The sequence below is a fragment of the Ricinus communis genome, chromosome 8, assembly GCF_019578655.1.
Source record: "Ricinus communis isolate WT05 ecotype wild-type chromosome 8, ASM1957865v1, whole genome shotgun sequence".
Classification (NCBI taxonomy): Eukaryota; Viridiplantae; Streptophyta; class Magnoliopsida; order Malpighiales; family Euphorbiaceae; genus Ricinus; species Ricinus communis.
Window position 1 is genome coordinate 6,510,768 of NC_063263.1, and position 27,678 is coordinate 6,538,445.

Genomic DNA, 27,678 nt, shown 5'->3' on the forward strand with positions numbered 1-27,678 from the left:
TGAAAGAACTTCGTTCTTATTAGAAAGACCAGTAACATTATTAAAGATATAGAGCCTTTAATTACTGAAGTTTGGTGGTCATGCAGCACCATTGCACCACTGGCGATAGCTTTCCCTCCTTACAAATTTTCTAGATGTCTATGTTTGGATTTTTTCGTTTATTTCATCTGTCAATAACGCTAGTAGTGTCCTATGTTTCTAGTCAATGGGTTCGGTCCAGTTTTTTCCAATCGATTTGGTTTGGCTCGACCCCATTTTAAACACATGGCAGTTATCTTCAAAAACGTGTAAATTATATGGAGGGACAGTAATGCATGGACAAATTCACAGTATCATAAAGAAAGCAAGCAGAGATTTCTGGTTATAAATAGCCAGTGAAACTGATCGAACAACACAAAGCAAAAGCAAAAAAACAAACTTAGGGCAAAGTAAAAGATAAGGCTTATGGCAATTAGTCCTATCACTTACCTCTTCTTGACACTCTTATGTGCAGCCATTATCAACCCAATTGGCTGCCATGATGAGAAGTTAAAGCAAGAGAGTGCTGAACACGTGCATATGTTCGTTCTTGGTGACTCACTTTTTGATGCAGGCAACAATCAGTACCTGCCCCATATCGACAATCCAGCCCCTGGAACTTTTTGGCCTTATGGCATGAATAATCACAACCGCTCCACTGGAAGATTATCTGATGGCCTTCTGGTCCCTGATTTTATTGGTGAGATTTGCACACTTTGATGAGTAAACGTGTGTACTTTGTTTATTTTGTTATTTAAGCTTCCATTTATTCTCACAATATGAGAATGGTTTCTTGAAGTAATGGAATGGTTTCTTGATTGCAGCACAGTATGCAGGAATCAATATCCTCCCACCCTACTTGAAACCAGGAGCTAACTTCACTTATGGGGCCAATTTTGCTTCAGCTGGAGCAGGAGTTCTTGATGTTGACAATGGATTTGTAAGTTTTGGATTATATCGATTCTGGTGTTTTTGGTTGACTCTTTCCCCCTTTTTTATAAAGCAAATGGAGTCGTATTTGTCTAAGTAGTGCAAACTGTATGATCAACTGTTCTTTTGCCTTACAGATGAATCTTAATGCACAATTAAGCAATTTCAAGAAGTTCGTGAATTCATTGGCGCACAAAGTAGGCGAGGCAGAAGCTAAGAAGGTCTTGATGAGATCTGTTTACTTGTTTAGCCTTGGTGGTAATGATTACTTTAGCTTTAACACAAGGCACCCCCATGCTACCACAGCTGAAAGAAGAGATTACGTGCATATGGTACTTGGCAACTTAACACATGGATTGAAGGTAAAATGCCCATAAAAATTTACATAATCCAAAGCGAGAGATGCTTAATTAAATGGGAATTTTTCAGAAATATTCTGAAATTAATCATTTTTGCAGTGTAAACTTTTTTTTTTAAAGTACTATGTTTTAACTCTTTTTTTTTTTACAGTCTAGTTATTTTTCAGTTGTTTTATCCAAAAATAACTAAAATTATAATTTAAAAAAACTATAATTTTAATATTTTAACTTGGTAAAAATTAAAAAGACTGTAAATTTAATTTTAAAAAATATGGATAATTTTTGTTATCTGAGTAAGGCGCGTAAAAAATTTACATAACCCAAAGTCATTTGTCTGCAGGAGTTATATGGACTTGGAATGAGAAAACTTGCAGTCCAGAATGTTGGACCCTTAGGCTGCTACCCAACAATTAAATTTTTGTTCCCTGAGATGAATGTTAGCTGCATCGAAACATTCTTAACACATGCAAAAATGCACAACGAAGCTCTATCTAACGCCTTGAAGACGTTGCAAGAACAGTTACCTGGATTCAAATATGGAATCTTTGATTACTACCATGCACTTTACGATAGAATGAAGAATCCAACAGAATATGGTAACGTTATATTAATTGCAAGATTATGCCAACTTAGGTTTCTTCCCTCGGCAAGTATTCATAATAATAATTTTGACAAATACATGCAGGCTTCACAGTAGGACAAGTTGCATGTTGTGGAAGTGGGCTGTACAATGGCAGAGGCTGTGGAAGGGGGGACGACTTCAATTTATGCAGCAATCCTAATGAATTTGTCTTGTTCGATGGTGGCCATCATACTCAAAGGACGAATATACAGCTTGCTCAACTGACGTGGAACGGACCACCAAATGTCACTGGACCTTGTACTGTGAAGCAATTGTTTGAACTGCCTTAGTTTTTTTTTTTTTTTTTTTTTCTGTCTCATCTTGTGTTCTAGTGCATTGCCATTGGCAACTGTTGTTGTTGTTGTATCAGTTATGTTTAGTTTGTCATTTCAGTCCCTGATGTTGATTCATCAGACTTGAATAAAACTTTGCTGGTTTACCAGTATCGTTTATAATTGTTAGTTCGAGTTATATATATCAACAATAATAATAGTCAAAAGAAATCTAGACTTATATGATTTTGGCGATTTAAATCTTCTAATTTTAGTAAAAATGGAATGAATTATAAAATTATCGGGGCAGTTTTAGCCAATTTTTAATTTTAATTAAGAAATTAAATAATATATTATATAAAGTAATATGATATAAATAAGTTATGTTACTCAATTTTTAGTAAAATGAATTGATCCATATTATCAAAAGCCTAATAATAACATTATTATTATTATTACCTCAGCAATTTCCGAAACCCTTTCCGCAAGGGACATTTATAAGCTCGTAAATTGTGCACATGGGCCAAACGTATTTTGGACCACCGAGGAATCACAGAGAATTACTATTTTCTTTTTAATAGTACTACCACACGGAAAACATTGCGCTGTTCAATAAGAAACACAAGAAGGAAAAAAGTCTTTACTGCCAAACTGGAAGCTAGAAGCAGCTAAGACTGTTAGTTAGTTCATGGCAACGGTAGTAAGCTTCGTACTCTGCGTAATTAGCTTCTGTGCTAGCTTCAAGAATCCCAGCAGCTGCAACTACTATGATCAATCCAAGCTAGAGGCAGCAAACCATAAGGCCTTGTTTGTATTCGGTGACTCCCTTTTTGATCCAGGAAACAACCAGTACCTCAATGGTACTACTGATGAAGGAACTTCAGCTACGTCTTGGCCTTATGGTCAGACCTTCTTTAACCGCCCTACTGGGAGACTTTCCGATGGTCGAATAGTCCCCGATTTCATCGGTGTGTTAGTTATTTTGTTAGTCAATAATGTTTCTTTTTTTTTTTTCCTTCTTGTGATGTGATTTAAGTGGTGCAAGAAATGATTTTTATCATTGACTTTGTTTGCAGCCCAGTTTGCCAAGTTGCCTATACTTCCACCTTATTTGGAATCTGGTGATCATCGGTTAACTGATGGAGCTAACTTTGCTTCTGCTGGAGCCGGTGTTCTTGCTGGAACTCATCCTGGAACAGTATGTGTAGATCTAACTTTTTGTGGTGAAACCCTGTTGTATGATTAATTTATAGTTGTCAATTTGTGTATTGTTTCAAATCCAGCATTCTGCTTCAGTTCTGATTTCATCCAATCATATGAACTTCATGCCGCTTTTTTTTCTTTGGATCATTGCAATTTGCAAGACGACATGAAATTTTATAGGTCGTATAACTGATTGAAACTACCAAATAATAATTCACCAAAGAGTTAAGTTCAAGGGACACCCATTATTGTTTATTTTACATGGTCCTCTTGCTTGTTCAAAATTAAATTGGCCTTTTGAAAGGAGAGGAGAATTCATGCTGCACTTTACGGTTCTTGGGATATAAGGAAACTAAACTTGTCAACAGGGAAAAGTGGATCACAGTTTCTAATCTTTTTGATTGCCCCTTTACCAGATACATATAAGAATGCAGCTAGAGTATTTCAAGAACTTGAAGATGTCACTAAGGCAGCAACTAGGTGATGCAGAAGCAGAGAAGACCCTGAGAAGAGCTGTTTACTTGTTTAGTATTGGAGGCAACGACTACTTCAGTTTTTATTCCTCAAACCCTGATGCCAATGAATCTGATCAAAGAGCATATGTAGAAATGGTGACTGGAAACTTGACAGTAGTACTCAAAGTAAGAACATCTTATAATATAACAACATGTCAAATCTTTTCCATGGAGATGAGTAATTTAGTTGGTTACTCTGTGCTTTTTAATGTTCTTCTGCTTCGCAGGAAGTATATAACTTAGGAGCAAGAAAAATCGCATTTCAAAATGCAGGGCCTTTGGGTTCTGTACCAGTAATGAAATCAATGCATCCAGAGGTTGGCAGCGGCTGCGCGGAAGAACCATCAGCATTAGCAAGGTTACACAATGATTATCTAGCCATTAGTCTGAAGAACTTAGAAAGCCAATTGCCAGGCTTCAAATATGCAATCTTTGATTACTACAATTCACTTGGCGATAGAGTCAATGATCCCTCAAAATATGGTACGTTATGATAAATTTCTCAATCACAAATGTCCATACAAATGTGTCTTAGAATTGCTTCCATTCACTTTAAAGGTTGTCTCATTTATACAGGATTTAAGGAGGGGAAGGTTGCCTGCTGTGGTAGTGGGACATTTAGAGGAACTGGATGTGGAAGAAGGGATGGGAACGAAACATATGAGTTGTGCAGTAAACCAAGTGAGTATGTGTGGTTTGATGGTGCTCATACAACTGAAATGGCCAACAGACAGTTAGCTGAGCTACTCTGGAGTGGAGCACCAAGTATCACAGGGCCTTATAATATGGAACAGCTCTTTGGGCTTTCATAGATTTAGTTAGAGACACATCTTTTTATTCCTGTTGTTCCTCGAAAATCTGCAGTTTGCTTATCAGATTTAGATTCTGATGGCAATGTAGTGGAACTAAACACTTCCCCAAGTGGATGATGGAAATTGGTTCTTTGGCATGAACAGTTTCCAATGGACTAAATAGAAATGGGTGGGAAAATATTATTTTTATCTTAGCAAAATGGGAGTGCCATTTTTAGATCTAAAAAGGGTGAATTGTATATACCATAATGGATGAAATCTGCATTTTAGATGACTCTATTTATAGGCTTGATGTAGAAAAAGGGAAATGCATTTAAACTAAGCAATAATTAACAACAACAAAAAAAAACTTATATGAGAAAAGAGGCATTATCATTAGCCTTGAATTGCATTATTTAATAGGGGGATTTCGGATTGTTATTTACTCATCATTTTAATTCAGTATTTTCATTAAACAAGTTTTATATAGTTAAACTACTCCCTTAACAAAATATAATCCATTAAGTCCCTAGTATTAGTAATGAACGGCTCTAGCAATCACCATTAGCAAGGTTGATTAGTATTGAGGTTGAAAAAAATATCCTTTTCAAGCCTAGTTTTTATGTGTTACTAATAAATTGCTTTTGCAAAAATCAGATAAATTGTTAATCTTTCTAAAAGCAAGTTGAGAAAAGATATTTATATAGAATTAAGAAAATAATATTAAATTGAGATTTTTTTAAAACTTAATTATATTTTTAGCAACTAATAGGAATCTTAAACACACCTTAATTAAGTGAAATTAGAGTTTAGGTTACACTCGTTAAACTAGAGTTCGGCTTGGAGTTTTCTCTATGAAAGACCCATTTGGCAAATGGAGTGATATTGTGTTTTAGATGTGATTCAAAATCTTGGTATAGTTGACTTACTCGATGAGATTACTTAGATTTACTGACCCATCTTACTTTTGCATTTTTAAACAAAGCTCCAAAGCCACGACATGTAAATTAAAACTAGTTGAAATACTAATAGCATCTCCTCGTTGAATCGTACTTTAAGAAGTCATTGATTCAATATAATTGATTTAACAATCAAATAATAATATATTAAATTATTAAACTGTAAATTTATATTATTAAACATAAAAAAAAAGAATAATAATGGTTTATTAGAGTGAAGATAATTAAATTCTTGCAAATAGATACTTTTTAACGATAAAATACATATTTTTATCATGATTTTTAACCATATACATATTTTTGTCTAAACATAAAATCACATACTAAAAGTTAAAACTACATAATACTTTTTTATAGTTATTCCTAATTAATATGATATTTTTTATTATTATAATCACTGTTTAATTAGTAATATAATTTAATAATTAATAAATTAATATAAAAAATTATAAAATTATATATAAATATGAATCTCATAAATCAAAAATAAATACATGTCAAAATATAAATTATTTTTATTAAAATATAAATATACACATATATATAAAATACAACCTCAACAAATTAATACCAATCCCTTCTAAATAATATTTTAATTAATTTTTTTGACTCAAGACATTATGCTTTCATTAAATTTATAAAATAATATATTATAAAAAAGTTTTAGTAAATTAATAATTTTTTGATGTCACTAATAAATCCATCCCTACCTAGGATGTAGAAATAGAGTAGGGATGAGATTGACCCTCTGTCACCCTGCACTGGTCCCTTGCTGGAATTCAAAAACTTTCACTTTTTAATAAAAATTATTGCTTTGTATAAATGCTATTATTATTTTAATTATAAAATTAAATTAATAAATATAATTTAATAGATTTTTTAATATTTAATATTAATTAATAGTATTTTAAAAATAATAGTAAATTAACCATTTCAAATGTCTTTAAATTTTTTTAAATTTTTAAATTTAATTAATGTAATAATATAATATTTATTTTTAAAATATTTATTAATTAATTTTAGTATTATATAAATTGATACTATTAATATAATTAAATTATTATTTTATAAAATTAAAAATTTATAATATAATTCAAAAATATTAATTTAATATTAAATATAATATTTAACATATTATTTAAAATATTATTTTTAAAATTAGAGTTATTATCCAATTAGAAAATCAATTTGTGAGTTAATATAATATTAAAATATAATTAATGTACTATTTTTTAGGATGAGAATTAGTATTTTTATTTGATTATAAAACTATTTATTAGTTAATATAATATTAAAGAATCGTTAATATGCTATTTCAATATTTAATTAAGAATGTAACTTATTTATCAATAAATTAATAGAAAAATTATAAAATTATATAGCAGCTTGAATATTATGCATCAAGAATAAGTACGCATGTTAAAAATTAAGCACACATTAATTATTTATTCGTGCGTTGCACAATCGTTATTATTATTTTGATAATAAAATTGAGTTGACATATATAATCTAATATTTAATATTAATTGATAATATTTTAAAAATAATAGTAAATTAACTATTTTTAGATGTCCTTAATTTTCTTAAAATTTTAAAATTTTATTAGTGTAATAATATAAAAGTTATTTTTTAAATATTTATTAATTAATCTTAATATTATATGAATTAATAATATCAATATAATTAATATTACTATTTTTTATGATTAAAAATTTATGATATAATTAAAAATATTAATTTATTATTAAATATAATATTAAAAATAAAATTTAAGATGTTATTTTCTAGAATTAGAGTTATTATCCAATTAGAAAACTAATTTATTAGTTAATATAATTTAAAATATAATTAATATGTTATTTCTTAGGATAAAAATTAGTGTCGTTATCTTATTATGAAAATATTTATTAGTTAATATAATATTAAAATATAATTAATTTACTAGTTCAGTATTTATTTAGGAATGTAACTTATTATTTAATAAATTAATAAAAAAAATTATAAAATTATACATCAGTTTGAATCACATGCATCAAAAATAAGTATACATATCAAAATAAAAATCTTATGTATCAAAAATTAAGCACCCACTAGTCGTTTACTCATGCGTTGCACGGCCATTATTATTATTTTGATTATAAAATCAAGTTGATAGATATAATTTAATAAACTTTTTAATATTTAATATTAATTGATAATATTTTAAAAATAATAACAAACTAACTATTTTTAAATATTTTTTTTAATTTTCTTAAAATTTTATTAGTTTAATAATATAAAAATATTTATTAATTAATTAAAATATGATATGAATTAATACTATTAATATAATTGATATTATTAAGATTAAGAATTTATTATATAATTAAAAAATTAATTTATTATTAAATATAATATTAAAAATATAATTTTAGATGTTATTTTCTAGAATTAGAATTATGATCCAATTAGAAACTACAACATTTCTTACCTGGAATGTCATATTTTTATGAATTAATAATTTATTTTTTATTAGTTAATATTTAACTTAATTAATAATTTTTATAGTCTTGAAACTATTAATTTACAGAAGTTAGAATATGTATATGATGAATTCTGTTATTTTATGAAATTGTTAATATATTTATATAATAAATGAGTTACGTGGTGTTTGTAAAAAGTAATATACATAAATACACATATATAAATAGATAATTCTAGGATGTGTATTTTGTGTGTTCATTGAATGAGAACTATAAAATTTAAATTAATTTACACAAAAGATTTTATTCTTAAAAAATAATATAAAATTATTTTGCTATTTGATTTTATGTAAAAATTACATGTTAACATATTTCATATAAATTTGATCAAAGTTTTATAATTTTTTTTAGAATAAATATATAAAGGTATTGAAAGTGACTCTAAACTACAGTATTTTAAAATTCATCCATAAACACATACATATATATGTATAAGATTATAAAATTTAAATTAATTTATTTAAAAATTTTATTCTTGAGAAATTTATATACAAATATTTTTGTATGTAATTTTAACATATTTTATATACATTTAACTCAAATTTTACAATTATTTTTTGAATAAATGCGTCAAGATCTTGAAAGTCACAATAAATTACAGGACTCTAAAATTCAACGCGTTCATGTATATTATCTTTTACAAACATAATGTAACTCATTTATTATACAAATTCATTAATAATCTCATAATATATGTATATAATGGTGATTAATAAATTAATAATTAAGCATATGGTTATTATAGTCATAAAACTAGTATCAAGAAATTAAAGTAGTAATGACAATTAAATGAGAGTGAAATAGGGTAAATGATTATTTGTTGCGGTTTTCACCTTTAATTTATCTCTCTTTCCCTTTTGGGTCACTTCTCTTCCTCCTCAGCAGTTCTATAATTTGGATAAGTTAAATGGTTGTTCTTGTTAGTTTAATATAATATTTTTGGTAACAAACCATGAAATGAAAAGAGTGAAAGCAACAAATAGACAATGATAGTAGCGTGTTAAAAAAAAAATGAAATAAAGTCCAAATTATATAAGAGTATTTTATTTTTCGCTTGGGAAGATTATGTAAAAGTTGTAAACCACAAGTAGTTGAAAGTAGATAAGAAAGAAATGAAAAGGGTGTAGATGACAAGATGAACACTAAGTAATTTGGAGCAATTATTGATCCCTTTGATAAGGGCTTTTTCTTTTTCTTTTTTTTCTTTTCAAGTGATGCAAAATTCTATGCACATAGCACATGAAAGACTAATTTTGTTGGTATATAACTATACATATGATTTGGAAAAGGCTTGGAATTCAAGCAACTAGGAAAGACAACATGGAATTTATCCTTTTTTATAATAATTAAGATGAATTTTTTTATTTATTATTAATATTAGAATAGACCGCAGATTATATAATTACAATAATAATCTCTTACACTTGTTGTAAATACGATAAAAACTAAAAGCGTTTTACGAGATTTTAAATTGGGGAAAGAAAAATATCAAAATATATAATTAAAAATACTTGTTTTGAATGAAATATTAGTTTAGATGGAAGGGCAAAAAAGTGTTGGATGGAAGAATCCAAGGAGAATTAAAGAAGTTACCCAACATAAGATGATTAGAACATTAGAAAGCTTTGTTTGACAATTTCTCCATCGCCTTTGTGATGCATTCCACGTTCTCAATTATTGCCTTCTCCTCTCGCTAGGGACAAAGTCACACTGTACTGTTGTTGAACCAACCTTCCCAATTTACATAGACAAGTGTCATCCTCTGCAAATTTCCAGGAAGTATATTAATAATAATAATAAGGTCATCAGACATTGACAATTAATTTTGACGAATTTTATTAAAAGAATTTTGGTGGGGCTTAGAGATATCTCATTTATATTACTAATATCTTACACTGTAGTTATCAAGTAATTTTTTAATATTATTACATTATATTTATTTTTTTATTATATGTTGGTAAATTTAACTACGCACATTATTGTGAAAAAACTAATAGAAGATTTATTATAATTTTAAAAAATAAAATTTAAAAAAATCTATGTCGTAATTATTAATTATAAGTTTGTAATAAATCTAAAATTATATTATTACTTAGATAATGACTTTCCAAGTTAATTAAAGTTAATTTTATATTGTTATTATTATTATTTTGATAACACAGCAAAAGGGTAAAAGAAAGAAGAAAAATGGGAAAATGTAACAGTTGAAATTGCTTTAACTTTTGTTTTATGTGATTGGCCACGCCAGACGGCAGGTAACTGTAGCGAGTATAAGCGCCGCCTCTCTACAGAAGCGAGTACAGTAAAAATGGGACCCACAGGGACCTCTAGAATCCTCACATGTGATCCATTTGTTCTCTTTAACCTATTAGAGACACGACACGTGGCGTCGCTGTCGGCTAAAGGCCAATGTTTACATTTCACGTGGTTTTGGAATTGAAACGTCCACATATGGCCACGTCATCTTGCCAGCTTGCTCCAGCTAAACCCCTCATATCTCGCCACGTTGAAAGTCTCATATACATTGGTGGTACTTCAGATATCTATTTAGCCTCTTCTATAAAAAGAAAATAATTAAAAGAAAACGGCGAAAACAGGAAAATGCGTCCTTCCATTTTATTTTTTCTGTGTTCTTCTCCAAATCTAATCATTTGAGGTGGCAAGAGAAACATAATATTGGCTTCACTTATTAGTTTTGTTAGAAGTCCATAACTCCACTTTCTTTCTTTAGCTAATAATTATTTTCTTTCTTCAAAACAATAATCTAATAAATACTTTCTATATTTATCAAGTATCTCAATTAATTTATGCGGTGAATAAGTTTAATAATTATTAATTAGTTTATCTTAGTATATTTCGAATGCTTTATTATTTTAATATTTTTTAAAAAAAAATTGATCATCTTAATTAGTTGAGCCAATGCAAAATTGTAAACTTCAAAATAAAATAGTACTATTTTCTTTGTGTTTTACGGGTGGTAATTGGGTTAAATTAGTAAATGGAAGATGCAAGAGTTGAGAAATGATTTTCGAATAAAATATAAAATCTGAAATGATTGAGGCAATGATGATTCTGATAGAAGTATCTTATTTTATAAGTAAAAGGTAACCACATGTTTAAGGTGGGGTTAATTAACATAGAGATCGGCCACCTCAAAAGGTCAGTCGTCTTAAAAGTGTGGTGGTGGGTGGATGTGTGTCATTTTCTTTTCCTATCACATCTCATGTATCAATTGATTCAATCTCATCTAATAACTCACATCAAAATTTGTTTTAGCAAATTAAATTATTGTTGCTTAATCTCTACATCTTTCATTTTTATTTATTTATATTTGCCCCTTTATTTCTGTTTTCATATATGATGGGCATGTGTTGTTTGCATGTTCCATTTAATGCAAATCAACTTTAAATCATTTTCATTCAAAGTCACATGGCATTTGCCGCACCATATTATACTTACCCCATCTCCTCTTCAATCAAAAAAAATAATTTATCTCAATCTAATTTATAAATTTTAATAATATATATATATATATATATATATATATATATATATATATATATCAATATTTTGTATTTAATATTAAATAATTAATATATATTTTATCATTAAAATTAATAAATATATATCAATTATCTACTAATTTAATATATAATTAAAAAACATATATCATATAATTAAAAATAATCTTTTATTTAATTATATATAGTCCGACAAAGAAAAATTGACTTAGAGGAAAGCAAACTAGTAAATTCCATGGACAATGCCATTTACACTAGAGTCCAAGAGTGATAGAAGAAACGGTCTAACTCAAAATCAAATCTAAATTTCAAAATAGTACCAAAAACACGATTGATTTATATAATGATTTTAGCTTTTTTCAATTTATGATTTTTAGTTTTGATTCTGATTACTAATTTTTAATTTTATGTCAGTTTCTTAGTTAACAGGTATATAAATATTTATATTGGGGTAAACATTTTAAACAATAACATACATAAATAATTTTTTTCTTAAACAGAAAAATCTAATAAAAAATTTGTCGCATTCCGTTCTATCTTCTTGAGCCTTCTTTAATCTCTTCAAAAATCAATACAAATTACTTCAGAATTAATCTTCCTCCACTTTTTCAAAATCTGCAAATCCACTTGTGACCAAAGTAAATACTTCTCTAATCTCCTCAAATTAAACACACTTTGTAGAACCGATAAATAAGCTTGAGGATGAGAATGTATTACTATTTAACTTGATAAATGCCCGCGCTATATGGGCAGCTTAATAATTATATTATTAAAATAAATAATAAGTAATATTTATTAAAATTTATAGTAAAAATATTAAGATATTAGATGATTATATAATTAAATTATAATTTTTAAATAAGAATAAATATTTTATAATAAATTTTTGTGATATTTTTATTGAACAAAATACGTATTTATTAAACTTATATCACATATGATTTATCTTATAAATAATTTATAAAAATTAATTTATGTATATTATAAATGACCTGACATTATAATATATAATGACGTTCAAATATGATTATCACTGTAGTATATTTTGAAAACAGAAAATGCAACTCAGTATGTATGTATTAATAGCACAACTTCAAGTTATCAAATTAAATTTGAGAATACGTTTAGTTGCAAAATATCTACTTAAAAAAAAATATTTAGTACGTTTATAAATTTATTTATTTTTTTATCAAAAACTGAAAACTAAAATAAAAAATAGAATAACTAAGAATTTATTTATAATTTAAAAATAAAAAGAAATAATTAAATTTCAGTGTAAGTACTTTTATCAGGTAATAATTCTATTAATCATATAATAAAATAATATATGTAGGTAATACATTAGTAATTTTATTCATTAAAAGAAATAATAATTAATTTATTAGTCATATATAGTTTGATAAAAAATTCAATTAATTATAAAATTATCAATCACACTCGTTAAAAAACGTGAATAAGAAATGAATCATTTATAACGAATAAAAATAGTGATTATATAAATATGAAACTAAAAACTTGCATACCAAACAAAAGAGAAAAAAAAAACACAAGTAAAAGAACTTGGTCTCTTTTTATTAACTAATTAGTTTATTAATTCAATTAATTAATTATTAATTATTAATCGAAATATATGTTATATTATGAGAATAAATGAAAATTGAAATATTTAATTATACTTAATTAATTAAAACACATAATTAATTAGTTTTATTGTCATACTGATTTAAAAATAGTGAATTTATTCCTATATTTTAAAGTGCTAGGGTTATAACTTTTTCTTTAAATAGTAAATTATTTATATGAAGAAAAAATTACAATCCTAAAATTTTATAATGTTGAAATAGCATTTACTTTCAAAATAATAAAACATAAAAAAAAAACATTGCTACATATATAAATATTTAAATGTCTTTTGCTAATTATTAATCTTATCCTTGTAATGATTATTATATTAATTAAAATAAATTTTAATTAGTTAATAATAATTATATTAATTAAAGTTTTGAGTTATGCAACACTTAATTAGTTAAGAAACATATTAATTAATCTATCATTTTACTAATTTATACAGAGTAAATAATGAAAATGAAATACAAAATTAGAAAATTAGATAACCAATATTAATATAATATGAATACTTTAATTCTTGATTGGATAATTTTTATATTTAGATTGTAACAAATAGTCTAAAATAAAATTTAAAAATAAAATAGAACTATCAAATGCATATTTTTCTTTTTTGATAACTAAGTTTCCAAAATATAAGTTATAAGCAATTGATTCCGTATGAAAAAATAATTTCTATATTTATTTCTTTAAAAATTCGAGTGAAGCTAATTGACGAAAATAATGTTTGGAACCATATCATCTTAAATAGCTATTTTATAATCTCTAAGAAGAGTCATTAGACTTTTAATTAATCTATTCAACTAAATATTTCAATTGACTTAATACAAAAAATATAATAAAAGTATTACTTCATCCAATATCTTATTTGACTTAATATAAAATATACAATACAAATATTATTTCACTATGAATAGGAGCAAATACCCATGTTTTGCACGAGGCAAAAGATAATTTTATTTTCACATACTAAATTGTAATTAAATTATTTAAAATTTTAATTATTAATAAATAATAATATATATATTTATATATATATATATATATATATATATATATATATATATATATATATATATATATATATATATAGAGAGAGAGAGAGAGAGAGAGAGAGATAAAAGTAAGATTTTCAACTTATAGAATTTTTTGTAAAAGTTAGATTAAATTTATAATTCTAATAAATAGATTAAAAATTGTATAATAAATCTTATGATGATAGGATAAGGAAAATAATTTAAAGTAATTAAATATTTGAGTGGAAATTTATAAACTTTTAATACTAAATTAATATATACCTTTCTAAATAGTTAATGCATTTCTGTGATATTTATAAAATTAGTATTTTTAGTAGTTTTTTTTCTCATATAAATTCTTAAACTCATTATAATTTAAAAAAATAACTTGAAAATTATTAAAAATTTCTTGTAAAGAGAGAGAAAGCAAGTTGATTATAGGTGATTTATTTATTTTAATATAAAAAATTCATTAAAATGTAAGAAAGTTCATAAAAAAATTGATAAGAAGATATATATAGTCAGAGCTCAAAACCTGACGTTGGGAAGAGCAAAGCTTTCTTGAGTAATATGGCCGCACTGAAGCCATAGCTAAATAGGAATAAGAAAAAATTAGAAATGCCATAATAAATAGTGATATTCCAACCACCCCATGAATTGTATATATATATATATATATATATATAGATTGAATTTGTGTGATGTTTTTATTTTAAGTTTAAAATTGTAATTAAATTTTTGGTTTTATTTTTCTCATCTTTTTCTAATTACTATTTAATCAAGAGTTATTACTTTTTTCAAGCTATAAAATCCATTTTTATTCATTTTCATTTGTCGGTTTTCAAGCTATAAAAATGGATCTGGTGTAGTGTCTAATAATGAAATTAATCACATGTTTTCAAGCTATAACATTATTTTCTTTTTGGAAGCTAATACATATTCACATAATTCTAGACATGTCACCTGCCTTCTATTTGCCAGTCATATTTTTGTGATAGTATCATGAAGGTAATATTAGTTATCAAACCCATAAAATTATAAATTTTGTATTTTGCAAAAAGTCATTGGCATTTATAATTAAGCGTCCCCACCCACCAATGAAATTTTAGGTTAATTTGTGAGAAGCGAAATTTAACAAGTGTCCAAACATCTATGACCATTTTGTCTACCCACATATTTTTTTCAAGTCAACTTTTTAATACTATTGAGATCCCTTTCATGGCTTTATCTCCCTCACATCCTTCTACTTTTGCAATACTACTACATTAAAAAAAAAAAACAAAACAAAACAAAAGACCCATTTTCATTTTCTACTGTTTCTCTCTATTCAAGGAAAAAAAATCAAATCAAAATGGAAAAAATAAATGTGCATGTCTTGCTCTATCACTACAATTAATAATGTCACATGGTGAGATTGAAGTAGTGGCATTAATTAATTTGTATCTTGGTCTTGAATTTTTGCTAGCCATAAATACAACTAATTATTAATTATGAACATTACCTTCTCTAAATTAATGCTTAAATTAAATAGTTACACCACAAATAATAGGAAATCTTAATGGTGCCCGCAACGAGAAGTTTGACACCATTGACAATGAAATTGATGCTTTTTCTATATCTTTTAGGTGAAATTATTAACAAGTTGTCAACCAACCCTCCCATTATCACTATATCATTCCAGCAGTTTCGCTTAGAAATCCGACAAGGAGATCCATCCAATTGCACATATAAGTAATTTAATGTTACTAAGAAATTTAAGTTTTATTTTATGATGAAGTAATAATTAAGAGGGTGTTAACTTTAATTTTTATTTTATTTTATTTTATTCTTGAGTTTTGAAATTTTTTCTTATATTAAATATATAAATAGATGTTTTTCTAAAAATAGATTTAAAATATTTTAAAAATAAAATATTAAATATAAATATTATAAACCTATTTTTTCTTGGCCAAAAAAAATCTCAAATACACTCTAAATATATTGGCATTTAGATAATTTTTTAAAAATTAATATCGTATGAGTGTTAATATATATTTTTAAACTAGTCTCGCTTTATTATTATATTAAAATATTAAATTTTTAATTATAAATAAAAAAAATATAACTCAAAATTAAAATCTTTTATCGTCTTATTAAATTTAAACTATTAAATTTACAGTAATATATAAAAATAATAATTTTCAAATATATAATCGGAGCATGAAATATATAGTTAAAGTTGCTAGAATGATTAAATTGAACGGTTGCAATTAAATGTAAAGGAGATAGAAGTGGATTCATTTTTATTTTTCTCGTTTTTTTAAGGGATTACCAAAGAAATTGTCGCAGTAGAATAGAAAGGTAATTGATTGAGCATGAATGCCCGAATGTATGTAAAGGTAATAAAATAAAATAAAATAAAACTCCAGTTAAATTAGGGTGGTAAAATAAGGCAAGTAAACAAACTAATTTTTGAAATGAATGATACTAATAATTAATCTTAATTTCTTTTTTAATTCAATAACTAATCTTAATTAATCACCTAAAAATGGGAATAGAAATTGTCAAGGTTAGGCAAATGTGAATATAATAGAGATTAGAGTTTTTCCAGCATGGATATCACTGCTTGCTGTAATGGCATATTATATTATAAAATAAGCAAGTTGAGAAAAAAAGAAAGGTATATTAGCATATTCTTATTCACCATCCATTATTTGGATAATATCAGCATAATATATACATATATCCAGGTGTTGCTTTCCAATTTTATATATACTTTTCTCTTTTTTAATTTCTTTTTTAAAAGATAACATCTCTCTTAAAGTTAGGTATTTTTTTCTTTTACAATTTAGTTCATATTTTTTTTTTTAAATAATTAGGTCTTAAAAGACTTTACAAGACATGGTAATTGATAAACCAAATAAAAATATTGTAGTAATTTATTTATGAACCTCTAAATTATAAAAAAAGATTTCTTTAGACATTTAAATATTTATTTTAAGAATTTTAATCTAAAAGAATATTAAGTAAATATTTTTAAAATTAGCATAAAATATTCATTGAAACTTACATAAAAGGAAAGTAAAAAAATTATAACAAGAGAAACTTTGTTGAAATTATTATAAGTCATAATTGAGATAATAAAAAAAAATTATTACACGTATTTACGACTTGTAATATAAAATTATAATAAAAGTTGCTTTTAATTTAGGATATATTTATTTTTTTAATATTTTATTTCGAATTATAAGATGAATTTGTTAATTGAAATAAAAAAAGATTGCAACAAAAAAACTATTTTTTAAAAGTAAATATAAAAGGATTTATATCAAATTAACAAATGGGATAGAGGCATTGCTAAAGAGAGAAACTAACGGTGTATTTTTAGAGATTTGATTGTATGAGTAATTTCTCTGTTAAAAGGAATATGACGAAAATAACAAAATTAATCCAGATGGAAACTCACTTAGATAATTGGTAATCTGTTTGTATTTAAATTCCTTTAATTATAAGTGAGATTCTCCAAAGTCGTTAGTATTTCTAATATACATATATTTACGGCTCCGACGTGTTAATTATTTTTAACCACAAATACTATAAAATTAAGAATTAAAAAATAGCGGCGTAATTTTCGTGTACAATTACAAAGACAAAATCTCCTTTAGTTCAGCTTAAAATATAAATATAAATTTCTCATATTTAAGAAAAAAAAAAAGAAAAGAAAAAAAAAACAAACGAAAATCTCTCTACTTTGCGGCATCTACAGCTCTCTCCTCTCTCTCTCATCATAGTCGATCTATCCTCTCTCTCTCACACACTCTCTCAGACCTCAAAACGGTCCGTTTTTATCTCATTCACCGGTCTGCTTCGTTTCAAAACAATATCAATTATCAGCTTCTACTGTAATTTCTTTTTTTCTTTTTCTTTTTTTCTTAAGGCCGTTTATCTTTGTGCAGTGTCATTGTGTATGTTTCTTTTTTTGGTTATATACTTTGAATATGTAACAGAGCTCAAACAAACTTTTGAAAAATTTTATAGATTCTGTTTTTTTTTTTTTTTTCTTTGGTATTATAGTTAGTGTGTAGATTTGAGAAGCAGAGGTGTCGTTTTCAGCGAGGAGAGTTGACCCGGGCCGAGAGGAACTGCTCTGCTCGGGGAAGAAGATAAGATAGTAAATAGATCCGAATAAACATGGATACTAAGGCTGCCGCCGGCTTACCTGACCCGAATTCTGGTTACTTGCAGAAATTTCGCCTCTATGAGACTCGCTCGGTACATATATTATTATTTGCTTACATGTTGATTATGTGTTGTTTGTTTTTTTCTTAATTTTTTTTTTTTTAGTTTTGGATGCTTATTACTCTGCTACGTCGTTTTGGAACATACATAATCTGTACTTGTTTACTTGAGAATTTGGACTTGATTCTATTTATTTAGGTATTGATATGAATTTGAGCATCTAGCAGGAATTTTGTTGATTGATTCATGGACTTGTTCTGTTTTTTTTTTTCTTTGTGTAATCGGTAAAGAATATTAGATTTTGAATTTTATCTTTCTCAATTAATTATTTATTAACCATTCTTTATTATGTAGATAAAAATGTTATTGTTATAATTATTTTAGATTGCTGTTTTTGGAGTTGCACTATTTTTGAGGTTTCAGATTTAGAATACACTTTCTTTATGATTTTCATCTAAATAAGTTTTACTTCTACTGTGGTCAACAAATTCGACCTACATGATTTCTCTTTTATTTTTGTTAATTTTATGTTGTTCTTAATAGTCAACATGCATTAACATGCGTGTGCTGATACATACATTTGATCTGAATATCCACATGACCAGCATTCTATGCTGATGTAGTAGAAAACTAGTTGCTTACAGTCATATATATGATGCACTTTCCTCAGCTGAATGTTTTGGTTCCTGCCACTGTTTTCATATTAATAGTACCAAAAAAAATTTAAGGTATTCAAACTATAAGCCATAATGTGCCTTTATTAATCATATTTGATTTATCAAATAATATTTTAATTCTTTCTTTTTGTTTCATTTGTATAAAATGACTTTTAATGTTGGTTATGGAGTTGCTTATCGATGTAAAATTGGTTTTCATTTTATATGCAACAGAATTTTTATATGTTAGGAAGAGACAAGAGTAGGAGATTTTGGAGGGTTTTAAAGATTGATCGATTAGATCCATCTGAACTGAATATTCTCCAAGATTCTACAGCATACTCAGAAAGTGAATGCTGTGACCTGCTAAGGCGAATACATGAAGGGAATAAGTCAACGGGCGGACTTAAATTTGTCACTACTTGCTATGGATTAGTTGGTATGTATATGGATTTGCACAGTCTTCTATGTATGTTCTTGCATCTATTTCATTATGTAACTCATGGCATTTTCTTCCCCTTAAAACTAGGTTTCATTAAATTTTTGGGACCCTATTACATGCTGCTGATAACAAAAAGAAGGAAAATTGGTGCAATTTGTGGCCATGCGATATATGCCATCACCAAGAGCGAGATGATTCCTATTCCGAATTCTTCTTTGCGGTCCAATATGACTAATTCTAAGAACGAGAACAGGTCTTTTGTCCATTCTGCATGTGAATGTAACATGTACTTGGTACTTTTAAAGAGACCTATGAGATTAGCTATCAAAGCTGTGCACTGTTAATTTGTAATTAGATATGGATTTTGTCATGGTTTTTTTTTTTTTAATTTTCTTCAATTACTTTTTCTAATCTGAGTTGGGCATCATGTATTAGAAGTAGACAAGTTCAACACTGTGGAGGTAACTTCTGTACTATTTATGTTAAAACACCCTTCAGTGTTAATTAATGGCTTGGCCTTGTCTAATTCAAACCTATTTGAATTCTGCTGGTGGTTCAGTCTCACTCTTATTCTTTCTTTTCAAATGAAACTAGTAGAAGATCTAATTCCGAGTTACGCAGTATCCAATGTTATTCTTGCATTGTGCTTAGTTGATAACATTGTATAGTAGCTATTGCCAGTTCATTTCCTGCATATGTACAGGAGCAAACTTCATTGCTGTTGCGATGATGTTAATTTAACATGTTGAATAAGACAAGGTACCATCAGGGTTTGTTGGGGAGAACTTACCTCCTTTTCTTTTCTTTCCTTTCTTTTTCTTTCTTCTGTTGCCTTCAGCTTTTTATTTTTAACTTATTGACTAGCACTTTATTTTGTAATATACCTTCTACCTTGACACTTGGTAATATTATTTAAAGTTCACTAACTTGTAATTATTTTCTTCGGATGATGCTGTAGATACAAGAAGCTCTTATGCACGGTGGATCTTACAAGGGACTTCTTTTTCAGTTATTCATACAACATCATGCATTGTCTTCAAAAGAATTTATATAACAGCGAGACAGGGAAAGTTCCCTATGAAACAATGTTTGTTTGGAATGAATTCTTAACTCGAGGGATCCGGAATAACCTCGAGAATACGCTGTGGACAGTGGCATTAGTATATGGCTTTTTTAAACAGGTGCACTTTATTCTCAATACACTGCCTGTATATAGATTATCTGATACTTTACTTGCATAAAAAAATACATCTTTTTGCATGTTCTCTTTTGTGGGGAATTGATAATCTTCAGTGCCTGTTGCATATGGTGGCAACGTGATATTTTGCAGTCTCTTCTCTTTTCTATCTTTTCACTTCCCTATGTTCAGCTCTCGTTGAAGCTATTAAGTTTACTTGCCTCCCAATTTGATTTGGGAGTCAATGAGTTACTTTAGCAAGAATAAAGTTAAAATTTAGAACATGGTCTTTTTATAAACTGATCTCAATTACATGGAACTTAACTTCGGTATCAGAGCGATGTATATGGTCTTGCACTAGTTCCTTAAATTTAGCTAAGAATGCTATGCAGATTATCATGTGAACTTTGTGCCAGCTCTGAATCTACTTTTTTTTTTTTTTTTTTCTTTTTCATTTCCTTTGTTGTCTAGGTGAAACTTTCAATCTCAGGTAAGGACTTCAAGTTGACACTCATCGCGAGACGCTCACGGCATTACGCCGGCACCAGGTATGAATTGTCTTTTGAACGACTTGGTAAGCATATTTCATAAATGGTTGAATTTGCACATTTTTTTGCCATCTCAACTTTTATTTTGAGCCCCTGGATGTGGTAAACTTCCAGAATATGTAAATTATGAATTTAATGTGTAAATTATCTTCTTTTCCCCAATAATGCAGTGTTCTTAAAGTAGATCTTATCTTACTTCCCTATTGTTTCTTGTATAGATATTTAAAACGTGGTGTGAATGAGAAGGGCAGAGTGGCTAATGATGTGGAGACAGAGCAGATAGTCTTTGAAGATGTTCCTAATGGCTATCCAGTGCAAATAAGTTCTGTTGTGCAGCATAGGGGTTCAATCCCACTTTTCTGGTCCCAAGAAACTTCGCGATTGAACATTAAACCTGACATTATATGTATGATTTTATCACACTAAACTGCAGTATACTCAATGGTAACTTCTCTTAAATATGCTTATTACTTGTTCTGTTTGCAGTATCAAACAAGGACCAAAATTACGAGGCCACAAAACTTCACTTTGAAAATCTTGTAAAGCGATATGGGAATCCAATAATTATTTTGAATTTAATTAAGGTAGGCTCCTGCAACTAGTACATGTCCATTTTTCTTTATATATGCCTTCGCGTGAACTGGACTTATTCGTCAACATGTTTTGGAAATTGTTTTGATTAACAGACACATGAAAAGAAGCCGCGGGAAAGCATACTTCGTGTAGAGTTTGCTAATGCTATCAAATTTATAAACAAAGGCTTATCAGAGGACAATCGCCTGAGGTTCCTCCACTGGGATTTGCATAGACATTCCAGAAAGTACTTAGCCTGCACTAACCTCACCTGTTCTTCTTTTTTAACAATTATTTCCATTATTATTAATGCGATCAGAATTTGTTTGTTTGAGAACAGAGCTACCAATGTGCTGTTGCTTTTAGGGAAAGTGGCGGCATATGCATTAAACCTAACTGGAATCTTTTATTGTCAAGTTAACTCGAGTTTGATGCCCATGGGATTTCCCAATTCTTCCTACTCTGAGTAAGTTAACAATCTGGCTACTATCACTTGCACAGCATTTTTTATCAGTTTCTAAAGATAAGGATTGCTCTTACCATAAATTGGTCTTTCTGTACAATTGTTTTTGAAATTGCTTTTTTTGCACTTATAGTATTTTTCATTAATAAACTGTAATGTTTTAGTATGTTGAATTTACAATGGTTAGAGAAGTTCTTTCCCTAAGTGCTGATTTAATGTTCAGAACTGGTGCTTGTGTGGCTTTTGGAATGCACAGATATTAGATAGTAGTCTTTGGAAGAGAGGGAAAGAAGATTAAGCAAAATCGATTCTACTAAGAAATTGCTTGTGGAAAATTATGCTGTATAAGCAACTGCTTATTTTGCCCAAATTTCTTTTGTTTCTGCTAATTCTCTAGTCACTTAAGCTGTTGGCAATGTGAACATTGTTCAGGGAAAATAATGATGAGTGCTCTTTGGGAAATCCTTCTTCCACTGAAAATGAATTTGAAAGGACTTCAGAATCAGGAGTTGGCAATATTGATTCTGGAGCAAATGGAAATTCACGTACCAAGGCCCCAATGTTTCAAAGAGGGGTTCTAAGGACTAATTGCATAGACTGTTTGGATCGCACAAATGTTGCACAATATGCCTATGGTTTGATGGCTCTTGGTCATCAGCTGCATGCGCTTGGATTCATAGAATCACCAATTATTGATCTAGATAACCAATTGGCAGAGGATTTAATGAGGAATTATGAGACAATGGGTGACACGCTTGCGCTGCAGTATGGTGGGTCTGCGGCACACAACAAGGTAATCCTTTTAAAATAAGTTGGAATTTGATTTTCTTTTTGTGTAATACATTTTCTAGATATAATAAACTGCAACTGCAAATTTAATTCTGTGCTCCTAATTCATCTACGTGCCATAGATAGTTTTTGTCTTCAATTATTTTTTGATAATGGTGAATGGATTGGTTTCACCCCGATTGTGGAGAGCATCAGCAAACCATCAATATATCATGCAACATAATTTTCATTGTGATGTAACTCTCTGTCTATGTGTATAACAGCGATAGATTGATTAGCTTATGTTCTAATGGCGTTCAAGGTGCTTGCCATGTACCACTGTGGTAGTAGGGGTTATGTTGTCTGTTGAACTGATAGATCAAGACATAAGATACTTCCCAAAGTTATTAATCTTTTTTTTAAATTATTGAGCTGGCTTACATCCCCTCTCTACAGACAGGCCTGGACATCCAAATTAGATTCTATGTTCTTCTATAGTGAAACCAAAAACTGACTGCAAATGAAGTTACTTTTTGTAAACTAAATGCAAAGACATGACCACACTAGTTGACTTCCTTGAATACTTTATTTGCACATGCAGAGTTGTTCATTATTCATAGTAAACTGTAAACCAGGGAATAAACCGTATTTAATAGTTCAGTTTGTTTTGTTAAAATTTATAGTGAAGTTTGGTTTTGTATCTTATAGAAACCAAGCTATAAACCGTATATTTATAATGAAGTTTTACAACTCTTAATTCAACATATGAGCCCCTTGCTGTGGGCTAAAAAATTTAATTTTCCATGTCTTGTTAATTTAGTTACTGTATTTCAAAGTTGGAATATACCTCTTCAGAGTAAATCTGCTTAAGTTAAGGCTATAACTTGCCCTTTGCATCACCCGAGTGTTACCTGCTCTTCTCTGGCTTGGATACTTCTTACTTTCCCAATTTGAATTTACCGGTATCTCTGTACCATAAACAGATTTTCTCGGAGAGGAGAGGACAGTGGAAAGCTGCAACTCAGTCCCAAGAGTTCTTCAGAACTCTACAGCGTTACTACAGTAATGCTTACATGGATGCTGAGAAACAAGATGCCATTAACGTGTAAGTTAAATACCATTTGTTAAAGCATCAAATGTTTCTGGAATAGTTCAAGGAGTCCTCAAATTGTATCAATCAATAATAGGCATTAATATGGGAAAGGTTACTCATTTGATGTCTTTTTAAGCAGGTTCTTGGGTCATTTCCAGCCGCAGCAGGGAAAGCCAGCACTGTGGGAATTGGATTCAGATCAACACCACAATGTTAGAGGGCGCGATCCTGATTTCATAGATGAGGGTGCTAGGTACTGTATCCTTAATAGTTGCAAATATTCTCTATTGCTTGTTCAACAGCTACCTGTCCCTGGGTGTACAATATTGCACTTCTCTTGGAAAAATTTGATGCTTTAGATAATATAAAAATAAAAAAAATTGCTTTTTGTCTGAAAATGGACATCTGACAGCCGGAACAGATGATAAGGGCTAATAATTTATATGGCATGAACATTTGTGCCATAGGCAAAGCATGGACATTTGTGCCATATGCAAAGCACTCTATTTTTTCGTTAAAAGTTTGCCTTTATACATCTGTTGTTTATGATGCCATTGTATACTCTCTGTAGGTCATTCTTTAAAAGATCACTATCAGATGGAAACCTTCTTTGTGATAGTGACCCGCTTGTGGCAACTACCAGGGTAGGACCTAATAAGCCTTTTACAGAGGAGCAAGGAGTTAATATGGGCCTTTCAGATTCTACTCCAGAGATCTCAACCTGTGAAAGCGACATATCATATTCTAGGTCTGCTTAAATCATATCCCCATACTTGTAAACTCATGGCAAAGCTTGTAATAAAGTACCATTTAAATAAGTTTTGGAAAAAACATTGTCAGTAATTCACACACACTAATGCAAGGGTCTTTGTCTCTATTTAAGCTTACAAATTGTCGAACATTGTTTTAGGTATACGCCCACGATGCCTCGTAGACGGCTTTTTAAAGATATAGGAGAAGATGAATTCGATAGTGATCATATTTGTTATGATGAACATGGGGATGCATGTAGCTGTTCAAACTTTCTTGATTTGGACTGGCTTTCTTCGTCAGGGAATTCTTGCGAGGAAGATCCTTTTGATAGGTAATGTTTGTGGTTTTAGTAAATTCTTCAAGCTCGGTAGCTAAAAATAGCCCTAATACGCACGGTGGTCCAATGGCTGCAGGACTATTGCTGGCCTATCATCCGAATATCTTGTGAATGAACTGAAAAGTGAAACATCTGCCAGTGAGTGTGGATCTAGCTTGAAGGTTCGTATCTTATATTTTATATTTTAGATCTTCTGCCATATTGGTTCTTGCATGTTGCTTTACATGAAATAACAGGTTGCACTTGCATGGAACAAGACAGTACCATGATAGTTGAGAAGAGGGAAAAGAGGGAATAAGAAAAAGAAAAGAAACCTCAGGGAAAAAAAGAAAACTTCGTACATGTTACCAGAGCCTTGCTTCTTTTCAGCTATCATCTCCATCCATCGTCATTCTTTGTATGGCTGCATTTTCAATTCCACATGAAACTGCATTTGATTAGGCTACCTCAAGGTGCTTACTAGTCTTTGTGGCGCATAGCTTGCCACTGTCCTCATTGCAGGGTATCCTCTTTATAGATCTGTTCATATGTTCCTTAACCTGGGCTTTACTTATAAAAGCTGTATATCAGCTTTCTACCGTGGTTATTAGAAGTGTTATATTTTGCTTTATTTCAAGTATTAATTCTGCCATTTACTTGGAACTCCAGGGAAGAAACCAAACTGCGACTGACTTCTCTTCTGACAATCTCATGGGTGGATTTTCGGAGCGCTTTGCGCACTGGGTAACACACGGGGAGACACTTTGCCTATGATAAATTAACTCCAACTTTCTAATCATAGTATTTATTCGAGCCATTATCTTTTCTGATCCTGTCCGAAGGATGTGGATCACAATACAAAAAATAATAAAGAGCAAGACATGATACAATTTTGGCATTTGTGAAGCAAAGCAGTTCTCAGATCATACATGTTCAAGCGTATACCACCAGGGTTAAGAAAAGTATGACCGAGGAAGCAGAAGGATAAACAGCTGATAGCTAATTCATTTGGACCCCCTCAAAGTCCTCCAGTTTCTCTAGGTTTCAAAACAGAGTTTCACCTTGTAAATATGATTCTTTTAAAATATCTTTAAAATAGATCCAGATTACAATTTAGGCCGAATAGATCTAGATTACCACTTATTCTTCTTGATAAATATGCCCATTATTACCAGTTTTGAGAGCAATATAGGATATTGAAAAGAAGTTTTTAAGTTTTAAGAATATCTCCAACAATGTTATCTATATTTTTATATGTCTTCGTAGTAAATTATAAATAATTATTCTTTATTTATCTCAAAATATGTATTTATTCCGTTAATAATTTATATTTTATCTTTAATTAGTTTTTTATTAATAAAATAAAAAAAGAAAGAAATTAGTGAGAAAAAATGTCATTCTTTAAAAGATAATATAAGAAGGAAAAAATAAAAATGAGAAAAATATATTTAAGAGCCATCTATGAGATTTTGTTCCTCAAATTAAAGTACTGTATAAGTTGAGGGATTTTAACATCCACAGATTTATATATGGATTTTAAAAATTCAATTATTTGAATTAAATACAAAAAACGATTTTTATTTAAAGTTAAGAATAATTTTAGATTAAAATAAATTTATTAGAAATAACATTTGAAATATGAAAGTAATATAACTGATGCATTTTAAACTCTCTCACCTCCCAGATGGAAAATTAAAATTCTAAAAAAATTAGGAATTTTGAAGAATGAGAAACTTTCTAAGTCAGACCACTTTTTTTTATTACCAAATAATAAATTTAAGCTAAGCCTATGAATTTTACAAAATCCCTCTCGTAAAATCTTTCAATCTAAACAACCACTTAAGAAAGAAGAAAGTGGCTTTTAAATTATTTTTAAACAAGAATGATGAATTAAATAATCTCTTAAAAACTTAGAACTTGATTATTTGTAAAGAATTTTTTTAGTTTCTAATTTAAAGAAATAACAAGAACAATTTATTTTCATAAAATTTTTATAAAACTTATAAAACATGTTTAGTTGATATTATACAAAAAAATATTTTATTTTTAATTTGGATAACATTTTAAATATAAAAAATAAATTTGAAATAAATAAAATAAAAACTCATTATTTTATTTAAAAATAAGCGACCTTTCATATAAAAGAAAAATATAAAGAAAAAACATCTTAAACTTGTTTTTCAAAACTTAGTTATAATTTTAAAAAATATAAAAGATTATTTCTATTTTCATTTCAAAAAAATAATACAAGTAAATACAAAATTTGAATTCTTTTTAGAAAGTTAATATATTACTTTTTATATATGCTCTCTATAAT

At 28.3% G+C, this 27,678-nt stretch overlaps 3 protein-coding genes across 7 annotated transcripts; all 3 read left to right on the forward strand.

The window, feature by feature from the left end:
- Positions 1-381: 381 nt before the first annotated feature.
- Positions 382-2,384, forward strand: LOC8280850 (GDSL esterase/lipase 1). Its single transcript, XM_002534539.4, has 5 exons — positions 382-718; positions 843-958; positions 1,086-1,310; positions 1,648-1,903; positions 1,993-2,384. Exons 1-5 carry the CDS (start codon positions 445-447, stop codon positions 2,217-2,219), a joined length of 1,098 nt encoding a protein of 365 aa, XP_002534585.2. The 5' UTR covers positions 382-444; the 3' UTR covers positions 2,220-2,384.
- A 379-nt stretch (positions 2,385-2,763) lies between these two features.
- LOC8280851 (GDSL esterase/lipase 1) lies at positions 2,764-4,920 on the forward strand. 2 transcript variants are annotated; one of them, XM_048378492.1, is made up of 5 exons: positions 2,764-3,169; positions 3,278-3,399; positions 3,821-4,045; positions 4,147-4,402; positions 4,478-4,920. In XM_048378492.1, exons 1-5 carry the CDS (start codon positions 2,890-2,892, stop codon positions 4,729-4,731), a joined length of 1,137 nt encoding a protein of 378 aa, XP_048234449.1. In that variant the 5' UTR covers positions 2,764-2,889; the 3' UTR covers positions 4,732-4,920. The 2 variants fall into 2 exon arrangements, with proteins under 2 accessions (XP_048234449.1, XP_002534584.2); XM_002534538.4 differs by having other exon boundaries at positions 2,774-3,169; positions 4,496-4,920.
- A 12,987-nt stretch (positions 4,921-17,907) lies between these two features.
- On the forward strand, positions 17,908-26,582 carry LOC8260451 (phosphoinositide phosphatase SAC2). 4 transcript variants are annotated; one of them, XM_015725399.3, is made up of 17 exons: positions 17,908-18,235; positions 18,408-18,605; positions 19,463-19,667; positions 19,758-19,923; positions 20,629-20,851; positions 21,319-21,395; positions 21,614-21,801; positions 21,882-21,979; positions 22,082-22,215; positions 22,309-22,434; positions 22,864-23,224; positions 24,183-24,304; positions 24,432-24,545; positions 24,864-25,040; positions 25,203-25,376; positions 25,459-25,543; positions 26,031-26,582. In XM_015725399.3, exons 2-17 carry the CDS (start codon positions 18,525-18,527, stop codon positions 26,133-26,135), a joined length of 2,436 nt encoding a protein of 811 aa, XP_015580885.1. In that variant the 5' UTR covers positions 17,908-18,235; positions 18,408-18,524; the 3' UTR covers positions 26,136-26,582. The 4 variants fall into 4 exon arrangements, with proteins under 4 accessions (XP_015580885.1, XP_015580887.1, XP_015580886.1 ...); XM_015725401.3 differs by having other exon boundaries at positions 17,908-18,193; XM_015725400.3 differs by having other exon boundaries at positions 17,908-18,170.
- Positions 26,583-27,678: the final 1,096 nt, after the last annotated feature.

Bases quoted from the DNA above. Each gene is read 5' to 3' on its own strand.
- LOC8280850 (XM_002534539.4), top strand. From the start codon at position 445: ATGGCAATTAGTCCTATCACTTACCTCTTCTTGACACTCTTATGTGCA. The intron at 719-842 runs GTGAGATTTGCA...TCTTGATTGCAG, and splicing joins TCTGGTCCCTGATTTTATTG to CACAGTATGCAGGAATCAAT. The intron at 959-1,085 runs GTAAGTTTTGGA...TTTGCCTTACAG, and splicing joins TTGATGTTGACAATGGATTT to ATGAATCTTAATGCACAATT.
- LOC8280851 (XM_048378492.1), top strand. From the start codon at position 2,890: ATGGCAACGGTAGTAAGCTTCGTACTCTGCGTAATTAGCTTCTGTGCT. The intron at 3,400-3,820 runs GTATGTGTAGAT...CCCCTTTACCAG, and splicing joins CTGGAACTCATCCTGGAACA to ATACATATAAGAATGCAGCT. The intron at 4,403-4,477 runs GTACGTTATGAT...TTCACTTTAAAG, and splicing joins CAATGATCCCTCAAAATATG to GTTGTCTCATTTATACAGGA.
- LOC8260451 (XM_015725399.3), top strand. From the start codon at position 18,525: ATGGATACTAAGGCTGCCGCCGGCTTACCTGACCCGAATTCTGGTTAC. The intron at 23,225-24,182 runs GTAATCCTTTTA...TACCATAAACAG, and splicing joins GGTCTGCGGCACACAACAAG to ATTTTCTCGGAGAGGAGAGG. The intron at 24,305-24,431 runs GTAAGTTAAATA...CTTTTTAAGCAG, and splicing joins AAACAAGATGCCATTAACGT to GTTCTTGGGTCATTTCCAGC.